At 42.6% G+C, this 15,420-nt stretch overlaps 1 protein-coding gene across 2 annotated transcripts in view; it reads left to right on the plus strand.

The window, feature by feature from the left end:
• Window positions 1–14,611, plus strand: part of PIP4K2C (phosphatidylinositol-5-phosphate 4-kinase type 2 gamma) — a 79,848-nt gene extending 65,237 nt beyond the window's left edge. For both annotated transcript variants that reach the window (XM_077297752.1, XM_077297751.1), the window contains exons 7-10: window positions 1,624–1,737; window positions 4,069–4,318; window positions 8,003–8,106; window positions 13,735–14,611. In XM_077297752.1, coding sequence (XP_077153867.1) covers window positions 1,624–1,737; window positions 4,069–4,318; window positions 8,003–8,106; window positions 13,735–13,815 — 549 coding nt within the window. In that variant the 3' untranslated portion in view covers window positions 13,816–14,611. The remainder of the gene's footprint in view (window positions 1–1,623; window positions 1,738–4,068; window positions 4,319–8,002; window positions 8,107–13,734) is intronic.
• The last annotated feature ends 809 nt before the right edge of the window (window positions 14,612–15,420 follow it).

The raw sequence follows: 15,420 nt of genomic DNA on the forward strand, positions 1-15,420 counted from the left end.
TATCAGCAGCACATCCCCTGTTAGACGGGGCAATTTCCTTCTGTAACCATTTCTCTTTTTGCCGGCTTCAATTATTTGACTATCCTGATAAAGAGCGTTTCACTTGAGGCTGGGTGATTGCCGACATGTTTACAGCGGACTGATAATCGGGAACTAGTGTTTTTACGAACGCTCATTTGACGATGAACTACTGGTATAAATTCACCATAAATGTTTTTTCAGCAGCAGCCTGCTTGATGTTTTTCTTTTTTGCATAAAATGCAGACTAGGGTGAGAAAACCACAGCGCAAACTACTTTTGCTCTTTTTTTTCTTTTCTTTTTTTTTGTGGTTAGCCAATATTGATCTCATTTGGGGAAAAAAAACAGTAAAAATGCACCCCTTGTTTTCTTTACGGAACAAGCACAAGACGTGTGAACAAGCCCTAATACAGTTGTTGGGTAGTTATGATCTGAAAATGGGCATCTTGTTAATGATAACCTGACAGTGTGAAAACTGCAATATGTTGCAGAACAAGCCACGTGTCACTACATACAACTTTTTATGCATTGAAAATGTTCTGTATGTTTTAATTGGGTTTTCAGATTTTAGAATAGTCCAGGTCGTCATGAAGCCTTCCGTTTGCTTGTGTTCGGATTGTGTCAGGGCAGTATTTCGGTGCTCACTCAGTTCTGGGCACGCTGTTGCTCTTTTTTATCTGATGCTTGGAGTAAGTGACCTGGAGCCTTATTTGGATCTCAGAGTTTGAGGTTGAGGACACTCGGCTATAAATGTAACATTGCAGAAATTCCGGAAATCACTTTTGGAGCGTTTCTATGTGGTGAAAACACTGCCTCTATTCTCTGATAAGATTCTTTATATTCTAGTTCCCTCGTGTCTTTGGTATCAGTTTCTTTTTTGCTTAGAGAAATGTTTGATTTAATTTCTACAAGGTGAGAGCTATAGTTATTAGATGTTATAGCGAGCCTGACAATTTCCCCATAATTAGGGTTCTTTCAGACAAATTTATTTTGCCCATGAAATCAACCACAATACTTGTAACATCATGAAGTGCAGCAAATTCACCTTAAAGGGGTTTTCTGGGACTTTTATGTTGATGTCCTAACCTTACCATAAGTCATCAATGTCATTGGTGGGGTGTGACACTCGTCGCCCCTGACGATCCGCTGTTCCTGGCAGAGCTGCACAGCTATGTCAGCTACATAGTGACTGTGGCTGGGTACTGCACATCCTACCTTAACTGATTAAAATGGGGGGAGGGTGGATTTGCAGTATCCACCTTCGGAAACAGCTGATTGGCGAGGGTGCTGCAAACCCACTCATCCAATAGTTGATGACCTATCCGAAGATGGGCCGTTAATAAAGTTCTGGACAACCTTTAATGACCCTTAGATGACTGTCAATAGAACGAGCATTCGGCTGCCAGATAGTCTACGTTCACTCTCCTCTCACATCAGGGACAGAGTCCAGCATGTTAAAGTCTAGCATGCCAGAACTTTCTTTCTTCTGAGTTCTGTCAGGGCTGAATATGGACACCCCGACACACATAAAAATAAAACTCTATTTTTAGGGTGTTTGGTGCCCTCATTATTTATTGGGTGCTCATTGTTCACTTTGTCATCAGATAAAGGAACTTCCAACTCTGAAGGACATGGATTTCCTAAACAAGAGCCAGAAGGTGTACGTGGATGAGGAACAAAAGAAAGTCTTCATGGAGAAACTGAAGCGGGATGTTGAGGTAGTGTCAATTTCAGAACTTTGAAAACACAGAATAAATAAAAAAAAAAAAAAAAGTTACTCTTTAACTGTTGGATCCCTATCAGAGGCCACACACCCAGTCAAATCATTTCTCCTGCTTTGTGCTGATGAGGAAAATGCACATTGAAACATGTGTCTGAAAATGGAGTTTACAGTTATGCTCCGTGTACTAAGTCATGTGGCAAGGGTCGTTATTCACTTTTATGTTTGCTACTTCCAGTTGGCGGTCCTAGAGTTCTGGTCCTCTTCCTTTCTGAAAAGAAGCTATAATTAAAATTTAGGCGATATAATGTTTAATAACCTGCAGCTGTTTTGGATGTGTGTGAACACTTGAGGTCTGTCTATACCACGTGGCTGGTAATAACTCGTGGTCTAAAGTGCCTCAGTGCATAATTAATAAAGTACAGAGATGAAGGTTAGATCTCTTGTTGCAGCACAGAACGTCACTTGTATTTACTGCATTGGAGATGCAAGTGGATTTTTCGCTGGTTCATTTGATGTTTGTTTCTTCGTTTTATCCTTCAAGCAAAATGTTCTTATTATACAAGCGTCTGGATAATTGAGTCTTGTGATGCTGATGCGCCAGTTCTGCCCTTGGGGAAATGGATGTCTTATGCATGTCTGCAGTGTTTTTTGTTTTGTTTGTGGGTTGTTGTTGTTTTTTTGGTTTTTTTTAGGTTTTCATACCCTTGCAATTTAAAGATTGGAAGGTCTTGTCATTTGGCAATTCTCATGCCCCACTTCATATAGGCATCTATGTAGAGAGTCAGAATAGTTTATTAAAAAAAAAAAAAACTTATCCAAAACTTGCTATAATGCTACATTCACACTATCAATATTTGGTCAGTATTTCACATCAGTATCTGTAAGCCAAAACCAGGAGTGGGTGATAAATAAAGAAGTGGTGACGTGTTTCTATTATACTTTCCTCTGATTGTTCCACTCCTGGTTTTAACTTACAACTACTGATAGTGTGAGCATAGCCTTAATGTGAAGTAAAAAGCGCTTGGTTTTTTGTGTTTTTTTTATATGCATCTTTGAGCTTGTGCTGCACTACTCTGCAACTGTGATCAGTGTCCTAAACACTGCCTCTTAACAAGGAGTCTGTATCTTTTCCCCATGTTTGGGTTGGTTTCCTCTGGGTTCTCTAGTTTCCTTCCAGACTTCAGAGACCTACTGATGGGGAATCTAGATTGTGAGCCCCAATGGGGACAGTGTTGATTATGTATGCAAATTGCTGCGTATGATGGCGCTATATAAGCAATGTATAATGAATAAGAGCTGGCCCAGTGATCAATCGACAGAGGTTTGATATCCTCGACAGAGGTTTGATATCTTTTAACCCTGGCAATAAGTTATAACTAGGAGAGGAACATCTGCCCACAGCAATAAGATATATACAATTTCCATATAAAGCCTGGCTGAGATAAGGGTTCCTCTCATGGGAATTTTTCAGAAGGTTGAATAATATTAGAAAATATGGCCACTTTTTAATAAGTATTTGAAAGAGAAAATATCGCCACTCTTTTGACCATAGGCTATATCTAGTTTTGCAACCAAGGCTGTGGAGTTGGTAAGCCAAACCTCTGACTCCTCAATTTCCCTGACTCCAACTCCACAGCACTGGGTCACTACTGAGCATGGATGTAAAGTGCAGCACAGATTCAGCTCACCTCTGACTCCACAGCACTGGTCACTACTGAGCATGGAAGTAAAGTGCAGCACAGATTCATCTCAACTACGACTCCACAGCACTGGTCACTACTGAGCATGAGCATAAAGTGCAGCACAGATTCATCTCAACTACGACTCCACAGCACTGGTCACTACTGAGCATGAGCATAAAGTGCAGCACAGATTCGTCTCAGCTCTGACTCCACAGCACTGGTCACTACTGAGCATGGACATAAAGTGCAGCACAACTTGCATTGTGCTACTGTACCCAATTTATTATATATTGTTGGAGTTGGTCCATATTATACAGACTTAGACTCCACAGCCCTGATTAGCAACATCCATTTTAATTCATTATTACTTTATTACTTTTTTCACCTCTTCCATTTGTAGACTTGGTATTATTTAATATACTTCTGTTTCTTCCAGTCTGGTTCACATGGACACCTGAAGTAACTGGTATCTGTTAGTTCTTGTGCTCCTCCATTTTGCAGTTCCAGTTATTAATGTGTGTATAGTAATTGTGAAGCATCGTGTGTCCAGTCTTGTTATACCCCTATATACTTTACCAGGACATTAATGTGGTGTAAGCGCTATGTTCCTAGCTAATGATCACATGTTGGTGTTTGTATTCTAGTTTCTGGTGCAGTTAAAAATCATGGACTATAGTCTTTTGCTGGGAATTCATGATGTCCTTCGAGCAGAGCAAGAAGAGGAAGAGGAGATTGAGGAGGAAGAAACTGACAATGAGGGAGCGATTCATGCAACAGTTGGTTCCTATGGGACCTCACCTGAAGGAATCGCTGGCTACCTAAACTCCCATAAACCTCTAGGGCCTGGAGAATTTGAACCCGGCATCGATGTTTATGCCATCAAAAGCTCTGAGTGTACGGGTTACGTTTTTATTTTGTTTTATATTATGTCTTAAAGGGGTTTTCCAGCCACACATTACAGTGGGTACGGAAAGTATTCAGACCCCTTTAAATGTTTCACATTGTTTCATTGCAGCCATTTGGTAAATTCAAAAGTTCACTTGTTTTTCTCATTAATGTACACTCTGCACCCCATCTTGACTGGAAAAAAGCAGAAGTGTAGCCATTTTTGCAAATTTATTAAAAAAGAAAAACTGAAATATCACATGGCCATAAGTATTCAGATCTTTGCTCAGACGCTTATATTTGTCACATGCTGTCCATTTCCTTGTGATCCCCCTTGAGATGGTTTTACTCCTTCATTGGAGTCCAGCTGTGTTTAATTAAACTGATAGGAATTGATTTGGAAAGGCACACACCTGTCTATAGAAGACCCCACAGCTCACAGTGCATGTCAGACCAAATGAGAATCATGAGGTCAAAGGAACTGGCCAAGGAGCTCAGAGACAGAATTGTGGCAAGGCACAGATCTGGCCAAGGTTACAAAATAATTTCTGCCGTACTCAAGGTTCCTAAGAGCACAGTGGCCTCCATAATCCTTAAATGGAAGAAGTTTGGGACCACCAGAAGACTTCCTAGACCTGGCCATCAAGCCAAACTGAGCAATCATGGGACAAGAGCCTTAGTGAGAGAGGTAAAGAACAACCCCAAGATCACTGTGGCTGAGCTCCAGAGATGCAGTAGGGAGATGGGAGAAAGTTCCACAAAGTCAACTATCGCTGCAGACCTCCCCTAGTCAGGCTTTTATGGCAGAGTTGCCCGACTGAAGCCTCTCCTCGGTGCAAGACCTATGAAAGCCCGCATAGTTTGCTAAAAAACACATGAATCTCTCCCAGACTATGAGAAATAAGATTCTCTGGTCTGATGCGATAAAGATATAACTTATTGGTGATAATTCTAAGCGATATGTGTGGAGAAAATCAGGCACTGCTCATCACCTGCCCAATACAATCCCAACAGTGAAACATGGTGGCAGCATCATGCTATGGGGGTGTTTTTCAGATGCAGGGACAGGACGACTGGTTGTCATTGAAGGAAACATGAATGCAGCCAAGTACGGAGATGTCCTGGATGAAAACCTCTTCCAGAGTGCTCGGGACCTCAGACTTGGCCGAGGGTTCGCCTTCCAACAAGACAATGGCCCTAAGAGTATGTGTCCACGGGCCGGAATAGCTGCGGATTGAACCCTGTGTACAACCGCAGCGTTCAACCTTCAGCGTCCAGATGTTACAGCATAGTGGAGGGGATTTTATGAAATCCCATCTCCACTATGCATGTGAACACGCACCTGACGGCCCTGTGTTTACCGACATGCGGTGCGTCTTAGAACGCAGCATGTCTGTTTACCTTGCGGCGACGCTTTGTCACCGCAAGGTAAATCACAGGGCCCTATGAATAGGGTGCGGAGATTCTGGATGTTTGCAATGACACATCCGGAATCACCGCGCATATAGAAGGGGGAGGCTCTTTGGGCGGAGCGAGTTTTCCGCTCCGTCCAAAGCACCGTCATTACGGTCAGTGGACACATACCCTAACCACACAGCTAAAATAACAAAGGAGTGGCTTCAGAGCAACTCTGTGACCATTCTTGACTGGCCCAGCCAGAGCCCTGACCTAAACCCAATTGAGCATTTCTGGAGAGACCTGAAAATGGCTATCCACCAACGCTCACCATCCAACCTGACGGAACTGGAGAGGATCTGCAAGGAAGAATGGCAGAGGATCCCCAAATCCAGGTGTGAAAAACTTGTTGCATCATTCCCAAGAAGACTCATGGCTGTACTAGCTCAAAAGGTGTGTCTACTCAATACTGAGCAAAGGGTCTGAATACTTATGACCATGTGATATTTCAGTTTTTCTCTTTTAATAAATTTACAAAAATTACTAAATTTCTGTTTTTTACAGTCAAGATGGGGTGCAGAGTGTACATTAATGAGAAAAAAAAGAACTTTTTTGAATTTACCAAATGGCTGCAATGAAACGGTGAAAAAATTAAAGGGGTTTGAATACTTCCATACCCACTGAATTTGAGTTGTTTTGCAAATGTAAATTATTAAAACAAACTAAAATACTTTAATTCTGAAAGTCCGATAACTGACTACTCCCTGTCCTGTTAGTAGAGAGTGTTGCTGCTGTCATTCCAACACTGGTAGAGAGCTTTGTAGCAACCCCTTCTGTGTCTATAGGCGTAGAACATATTCCACAGCACTTAGCAATTGAGCTGTGGAATAAAGTCAATAAATACTTCACTTGAGCTAGTGGAAACACTAAGACATTAGTTCTTGAGCTAAGCCATCCCCTTTTTCTGTTCATGACACAGCTTTGATGGACAAGGAGGCTGGTTTGGCTAATAAGTTGCAGTTTTCAAATTTAAAGGGAATCTGCCAGTAGGTTTTGCTAATTAAGCTGAGAGCAGCATAATATAGGACAAGATAACCTGATTCCAGAGATGTCCCTTTATTAGGCTGTATGCTGTAGTTTCAATACAATCAGTATTTTATCAGCGGGAGATTAGCCTGACTGGTCTGCATGTGAGCTGTAGTCTTGCAGTGATAATTTGTTACCCCGTCACTGATTAGAAAAAGAAAAGGGAATGGACACAGAGCAAAAAATAAATATCAAAATATTGCAAATTTATTAACAAATAACTAAAAATGAATACAAATATGTAAAGACATAAACAATTAAAAGTGAAAGACGATATCAAAGTGCCACGTCGAGGCAGGAGGTATAAAAGATATTGCACCAGTATATAAGTAAGAACACATTCAATGTACTAAATATAGATAGTAATAACGGAAATAATTAGGTGCATACAGTATGGTCCGATATAATGAATATTTGATTATATAGAGTATTTGGTTAATAATATGCACATATGTGCAAAAAGTGGCGTAAATTCAATCTGTTACAGCAGTATTGAAAATAATACAGTAAAGTGCATAGTGCTTTAATACAACCTAAATACTGACTGCCATGCAGGATCAATGCCAAATAAAATATTATTTAACTCACAATAAGGTGCAAAAAAGGGGGACCAAATAGTAAGGTACAAGATACCAAAAATAAAGATAAATCTCCAGTTGAATGTGGAACTTCACATAAGCAGGCTGAGGTAGCTGGAAGATTATAAAAAGGAGAGAGAGAGGTATCTAGAACCAACCTGCTGCTATGGAGGCGGGAAGGAAGGGACCCCAACGCGCGTTTCGCTTAATGCTTCTTCGGGGGGCGTGATGATTAGCAGCTTGCTGACAATTCCCAGTGTACACAGGTAGCTGTCAGTCAGGGGTGTGGACATTCTTGTACGCAGCTCAGAAGTCTTGGCTCTGCTACATCTGCAGAAGACAAAACAGGGATACTATGAAAACTACACCAAGCAGCCCAGAAAGTGACACATCCATGGAATCAGACTTAATTGCCTTACAGTATGCTGCTCTCAGGTTATATAGCAAAACCCTGCTGTCTGATTCCATTTAAAGTACATTAGTACAATTTAATAATGTACATTTGCAAGACAACACAAAGATTTTTTTTTTTCCAGGGGAAAAAGGTTCCTTCTCTTTTCAATCTTCTTAGTTTTCTTGTAAACTTTTATGCTTTTCAAAAATCATTGAATCAAGTTTATATTTTTTTATTCAGGTGCTCCTCAAAAAGAAGTCTACTTCATGGGTTTGATTGACATCTTAACACAGTATGATGCAAAGAAGAAAGCCGCTCATGCAGCCAAAACAGTGAAGCATGGGGTAATTATGTGGCCGTTCACTAGTGAATCTGTGTACTTCATGGTTTCCCAGGGGTGCTACCTGGACACGTCTGCTCTGCCCATTTTGGGCCATACTGATTAGCACTAATGTCTGTTGTTTATCTGATGTTTTGCAGACAGTTTGCATGTATTGTCAAGACAATGGGGAAAAACTGGTATAAAACTAGTGTAAATAAGACAAATAAATGAGCAGCTGTGCCCCATAACCATCTGACTCTAGTTCTAGAATCTGATTGGTCGCTGTGGGCAGAGGTTGGACCATTCCTGTGCGCTAATATTAACAACACTTCCCTTAATGGGTTTCATTTCCCCAAACAATTGTTCACCAGGAAGTTATGATTGTTTCCGAATGCAACCAATTAAATCTTAAAACTGATCTGACATAATGAAATCTGCACAGTGACTGGTTGCCGCGTGCGATAACGCATATTGTCCTGATACAGTTTTAATAAATAACGCAAATTGTGTCTTGTTGGTGAAAAAATAAGCAATGCATATGCTCTTTCCTTTCTTTTAAATAGTTGTGTACCTTCCAAATCAGCAGACCATACAGTGCCTTGCGAAAGTATTCGGCCCCCTGGAACTTTTCAACCTCTTCCCACATATCATGCTTCAAACATAAAGATACCAAATGTAAATTTTTGGTGAAGGATCAACAACAAGTGGAACACAATTGTGAAGTTGAACGAAATTTATTGGTGGTTTTAAATTTTTGTGGAAATTCAACAACTGAAAAGTGGGGCATGCAATATTATTCGGCCCCTTTAATACTTTGTTGCACCACCTTTTGCTGTGATTACAGCTGCAAGTCGCTTGGGGTATGTCTCATCAGTTTTGTACACCGAGAGACTGAAATTCTTGCCCATTCTTCCTTGGCAAACAGCTCGAGCTCAGTGAGGTTTGATGGAGATCGTTTGTGAACAGCAGTTTTCAGCTCTTTCCACAGATTCTCGATCGGATTGAGGTCTGGACTTTGACTTGGCCATTCTAACACCTGGATACGTTTATTTGTGAACCATTCCATTGTAGATTTTGCTTTATGTTTGGGATCATTGTCTTGATGGAAGACAAATCTCCGTCCCAGTCTCAGGTCTTTTGCAGACTCCAACAGGTTTCCTTCAAGAATGGTCCTGTATTTGGCTGAATCCATCTTCCCATCAGTTTTAAAGGGAACCTGTCACCCCGTTTTTTCCGTATGAGATAAGTTTGCATCTCTGCTTCAGGAAAATGGCCGCCGCGATCTCCATCTGCGCATGCGCGGCATCCCGCGGCCATTTTCCTGAAGCCCCGGGCAGCAGAGCGCTCGATCTGCGCACGCGCAGCCACAGGAAGATGGCCGCCCCCACCGATCACCAGGGGAATAGCGCAGATCGCGCTATTTTCCCTCCCCTGTGCAGTGGATTCTGGACTTGGGCATGCGCACACCACTACGCCACCAACGGAAAACTAAGCAAGATCTGGGGGAAGACACCACGCCCATCTGACCAGACCAGCCTGATTGACAGGCGAAAACGACTACTTTGGTAACGTATGTCGGCAGCATAGGTGGGGAATCGGGGTCCACAAAATACACTGTTGTAATGCACAGCTCAGGCCCTATTTAACAGTATTTTTATCTCATACGGAAAAAACGGGGTGACAGGTTCCCTTTAACCATCTTCCCTGTCCCTGCTGAGGAAAAGCAGGCCCAAACCATGATGCTGCCACCACCATGTTTGACAGTGGGGATGGTGTGTTCAGGGTAATGAGCTGTGTTGCCTTTACGCCAAACATATCGTTTGGCATTGTTGCCAAAAAGTTCGATCTTGGTTTCATCTGACCAGAGCACCTTCTTACACATGTTTGCTGTGTCTCCCAGGTGGCTTGTTGCAAACTTTAAACAACACTTTTTATGGATATCTTTGAGAAATGGTTTTTTTCTTGCCACTCTTCCATAAAGGCCAGATTTGTGCAGTGTACGATGGATTGTCGTCCTATGGACAGACTGTCCCACCTCAGCTGTAGATCTCTGCAGTTCATCCAGAGTGACCATGGGCCTCTTGGCTACATCTCTGATCAGTCTTCTCCTTGTTTGAGATGAAAGGTTAGAGGAACGGCCGGGTCTTGGTAGATGTGCAGTGGTATGATACTCCTTCCATTTCAATATGATCGCTTGCACAGTGCTCCTTGGGATGTTTAAAGTTTTGGAAATCAAAAAAACTTCTCCACAACAGTATCACGGACCTGCCTGTTGTGTTCCTTGGTCTTCATGATACTCTCTGTGCTTCAAACAGGACCCTGAGACTATCACAGAGCAGGTGCATTTATACGGAGACTTGATTACACACAGGTGGATTATATTTATCATCATTAGGCATTTAGGACAACATTGGATCATTCAGAGATCCACAATGAACTTCTGGAGTGAGTTTGCAGCACTGAAAGTAAAGGGGCCAAATAATATTGCACGCCCCATTTTTCAGTTTTTGAATTTCCACAAATTTAAAATAACCAATAAATTTCGTTCAACTTCACAATTGTGTTCCACTTGTTGTTGATTCTTCACCAAAAATTTACATTTGGTATCTTTATGTTTGAAGCATGATATGTGGGAAAAGGTTGAAAAGTTTCAGGGGGCCGAATACCTTCGCAAGGCACTGTAAATCGGCTATGGCACCTACAGTGAGCGGAGCTCTGCACTGCACTGCTTTTTTGACTTTCTGTTATACAGCCAGTGTTTTCTTGCAGCCGATAGCAGGAGAACAAGTCTTCTATAGATGTCTTTACAGCTTAAGGTCTTTGTCAGACTGCCATATTACACGAGCAAGGATTGCATCGCAACCCTCAGATTGGTTGTCTGCTCTCCTGACCTCAGCTAGACAGCATGTGTTTCTATGCAGCTGTCACGCTTGGGTCAGGAGAGCAAACGGCCAGTCTGAGCATTGTGATGTGATTTTTTATTTTTATTTTTCCCAAGTAATACGGCTGTGTGACTGCTACCCTTAAATGGGGTATCTGAGACTTTAAGAAAAAAGTGCCTAAGCACTAACAGGCGGGTAGTTGCTACCTAACTGCTGATGATTCAGCTGCCTTTGCTGATGCCACATCAAGCAGATTCTTTTCGGCTCCGCTCTGCTATGTTGACAGGGTAGGGCTCTCAACATTCTGGGGGGGAGGAGTCTGCTGTCAATCAGCGTGACGTCAGCAGTTGCGCACCGTCGACAGCAGGGCGGAAAAGAATCCTGTGATGTCAGCAGAGGCAGCAGAATCGCTGGCATGAGCTGTTTGTCACCACTCTGTGTCGGCGAAGAACAACGCAGGGCACAACAAGCAGGTCGGTAACCACTATCAGCCTGTTAGTGTAGCATTAGTAAATTTAGAAATGTATGGTTTAGGGTAAACACCATATTTAAGAAGCACTTGCGTCACTTTTTTCAATTTAACATATGAATGTCAGGTAAAGTGAGTCATATTGAAACTCTGATGTGTGTGATTTGCTTATTACACAGTTAAGCCACTATCCTACCTAGGTTACTTTTCTTTTGTTAGCCACATTTCTATCAGCAGGCTACACATACTGGTACAGTGTTCACATATGTTAAAGGGAACCTGTCACCCCCCCCCCCCCCCCCAGGGCCTATTAGTGCTGCTGAAGGTGGCTTTTACTCTATGCTGCATTCTGTGAAGGTGGCTTTTATGTTTATTATCCCTAGGAACGCTGAAATAATGAGTTTTATAAATTTCCCGCCATACCTCTGAGTCAGGGAGGTATGTCTTCTCTCCCTGACTCAACTTCCTCGCAGCCGTTCATCATCTCCCTCTGGCCTTCAGGCGCCGCTTCCTCTCTTTCGCATGACGTCACTGGTGCCTGAGCTCTGCAATCAGTTCTCGGGCATGCGCCGTGCGCGCTGCTCTGGAATTTACATCAGGTGATATAAAGATTGCCTGATGATGTATTCACACTGCGGGGCTGGGAATCTGGCGCCTGCGTAGTGGAGCGGGTCACTATGCTCCTCGGTAGAAGTGCCGAAGTTTTGCAAGACATCGGCACAATCTTCAATGGAGCACGGTGACCCGCTCCACTGCGCAGGCGCCAGATTCCCAGCCCCACAGTGTGAATACATCATAACACACTGCGGGGCGGGATCTGGGGCCTCCGCCACACGCAGGCGTGATATCCTTACATCACCTGACGTAAGATCCCGGGCAGCGCGCACGGCACATGCCTGAGAACTGATTGCAGAGCGCAGGCACCGGTGACGTCACGCGAAAGAGAGGAGGCGGCGCCCGGAGGCCAGAGGGAGATGATGGACGGCTGCGAGGTGGTTGAGTCAGGGGGAGAAAACATACCTCCCTAACTCAATAGAGGTATGGTGGGAAATTTATAAAACTCATTATTTCAGCGTTCCTAGGGATAATAAACATAAGAGCCACCTTCACAGAATGCAGCCTTAGTGCTGCTGAAGGTGGCTCGTTTACTTTAATAAGCCCTGTGGGGGTGACAGGTTCCCTTTAATAAATCTCTCCTACGTATATAATGTAAACAGTAATGCTCACATCTTAATCAGAACTTACATTAAAGAACACTAGCCAATTTGTGGTGTTCACCTGTAATAGTCAACACCCCCTGTCCACACGGAGAAAGCTCTAGCATTGCTTGTGCGCTTACCATTAGGTGCTGTATGCAGGACCACCAAGTGCAGAATCTCTGCCGAACACACACAAACAGCACATGTGTAGTTGTGGACTGCTTACACCGTTCCTTGTCAGATGTGAGAATAGTGCACTGTGGTGACCAAAAGCTGCATCACGCCCTAGTGTGTGACACTGTGCTGTGATCTTAGTCCAATATGCGCATTTCTTCCCCTCTTTACCAGCTTTGTCCCTATGCAGAGTGATGAGGAGAAAACTGTCATTTTAGTAGCAACCATCTTATATTGCACAGCAGTTTCTATAGAGGAAAGGTCATGCTTTCCCTGCTATTGGGCAGATGTGGATGAAAAAGCGCGGCAGCAGCACTGTAGTGTGTACAGCAGGGCTTTGCCACATCAGAGGTACAAGTAATCCCCACTGAGGAGCGACCTGACTGTGCCAAGAAGGAACTTGTTCTCCTTATTTTATACAGAGTAGACCGTGGCGGCCTCCATGGACACTAAATGATTGGGGAATGTGTGAAGCCTCATGCTGCCTAGAGACTCATGCTACTGCTTGGGACTTGTAGTTTCCAAAATGAACATTAGTAGTCACATAGAAAGCTGTGCTGGACCGTCCATTTTCCCTTCTAACCGCTAGAGAAATGACAAAGCCCTGGAGAGAAAAGTTACATGATGGCCTGACTTGCATAGTAGAGGCAGTTATGGGCACCGCAGGGGGTTGGAGAGTTTGGGGGAAAATGCCTCATGCTGGGGACACCCCTTCAAACAATACTCTTCGTACAATTTTTTTTTAAGTTTGTTGAAGTCAGCTTTGTTTCTCTATGGGGATCCTGTGACTGTGAACGCTTCCAGTTTGCGGTGTAGGCCATTTACTATTTCACTTCAGTTTTTAGACATTCATTTATTTATTTATTTTCATTACTGTTTTTGCCTTTGTAAAATAGCTTACAGGTTTTTCCTGTCTTTTTGTCTAGGCTGGTGCTGAGATTTCTACTGTGCATCCAGATCAGTATGGAAAGCGATTTTTGGAGTTTGTCACAAACATCTTTGCATAAAACGTCAATCTAGACTTTTTTCACTTTGATTTATTGGTCTGACTGAATTGAACATGGATTCCTCGTCTGTGCTCACCCCAATTTAGATGCTGTCCTGGAGGCGTTGTGGATGTTATCACAGTAACACTGGCAAAATAGCCATAAATCCGTACATGAGGCCATTATGGGTACTAGAGTTGGAGCAAGAAAAAAAATATGTTCATTGAACATAAGAAATGCACTACGCACACAGTTAAAGTATTTTCACACTTCCTTTACATTTCCACCATTTTTTTGCAAGACGGCAGCAATGTCCATGAATTAAGTCTGCCATTTTTGTACGTGCTATATCCAGTTTCTTATGTTCTGGAGTGAGTGGCCACACAGATGACCAATCGAGGGACCGTGTTTGGAAACATTACAGTCTAATGGGAGGTAGTTTCTACCTCTCTGATCTTAGTCATTTTGCTTTGGGTTAGCGCTTACTTTTCCATATTCTCTCTGCTGAGACCACAGTTCTGTTTTTGGCAAAATAAAAAGGATGGGATCAAAGGCCAAAAATACAGCTGTGTATACACATCATTACCTTCTATGGACGCTCCTAGTTTTCAGGGTTTTTTTGTGCCCATGCACTGGGATTGGTATATGGAAACAGAATCCTTCTCTTCCTTCATAGGTTATTAGTTATTACTATTGTTTATATCGATGTACACATTCATGTTTCATAATTTATCTTTGAGTGCCTATTTTGGGTTCAGTACTTGGAGCTGACTTATTGTGCTGTATTTTAGAGGATATAAACCTATATTTATGCGGAGTCTGGGTTTTATATTTAAGACAATTAAGAATGGTTTTCCTTTGTTGAAATATTTTGTTTATAGGCCATGGTTCCTCCCTGGGAGTTTGGTAGCCAATACAGCGAAGGCTAGGGCTACACAGCAACTTTGGATACTGAATATGAACAGCACATCCAAAGATTATAATGAGGTCTGCAAAATGCAGCAATCCCCGGATATCTAAACCTCGTGCATTTTGCGTTGCATGTAATTTTACTACAAAGACCACAAATGAAATTTGTAGTTAACGGCAACTTGCTTGCAATCTGGCTCTGACTTTCTTCTATTTTAGCAGCTAAACCACATCTGTGTAAACCTGCCATGCAGCCCTAACTTACCAGCTTACTGCTGGCACCTAACTTTGTTTTTAATTGATGTGAGTTAATTATCTACTGGTAAAAATGTTTGACCAACCCTGATATACATTGCAAATGAATACAGTCTATATACCCCTCAGCTACTGACAGTTTATACGTGTATACAAGGGGAAATGGTGGTCTAAGGTGTGTAGAATATAATTTCATAATGAAGCTGAGCAAAGATTAAGAATGGCTGCCTTAATAAACCTGGAATCAAATGGCAATGTGCAGTTGGCTTTTTATGATGCAGTTGGCAATAGAGAAGGAGATGAGCGAGCGTGCTCGGATAAGGTGTTATCTGAGCATGCTCCTGTCCTAATCCAGGATTTTTGGCATGCTTGGGGGGGGGGAATGAATGAGTTGCCATGGCTGTTTAACAGCCGTAACACATGCAAGCATTGGCTGTTTGTTAGGCAATCCCTACATGTGTT

This window comes from Ranitomeya variabilis, chromosome 3, assembly GCF_051348905.1.
Source record: "Ranitomeya variabilis isolate aRanVar5 chromosome 3, aRanVar5.hap1, whole genome shotgun sequence".
NCBI lineage: Eukaryota > Metazoa > Chordata > Amphibia > Anura > Dendrobatidae > Ranitomeya > Ranitomeya variabilis.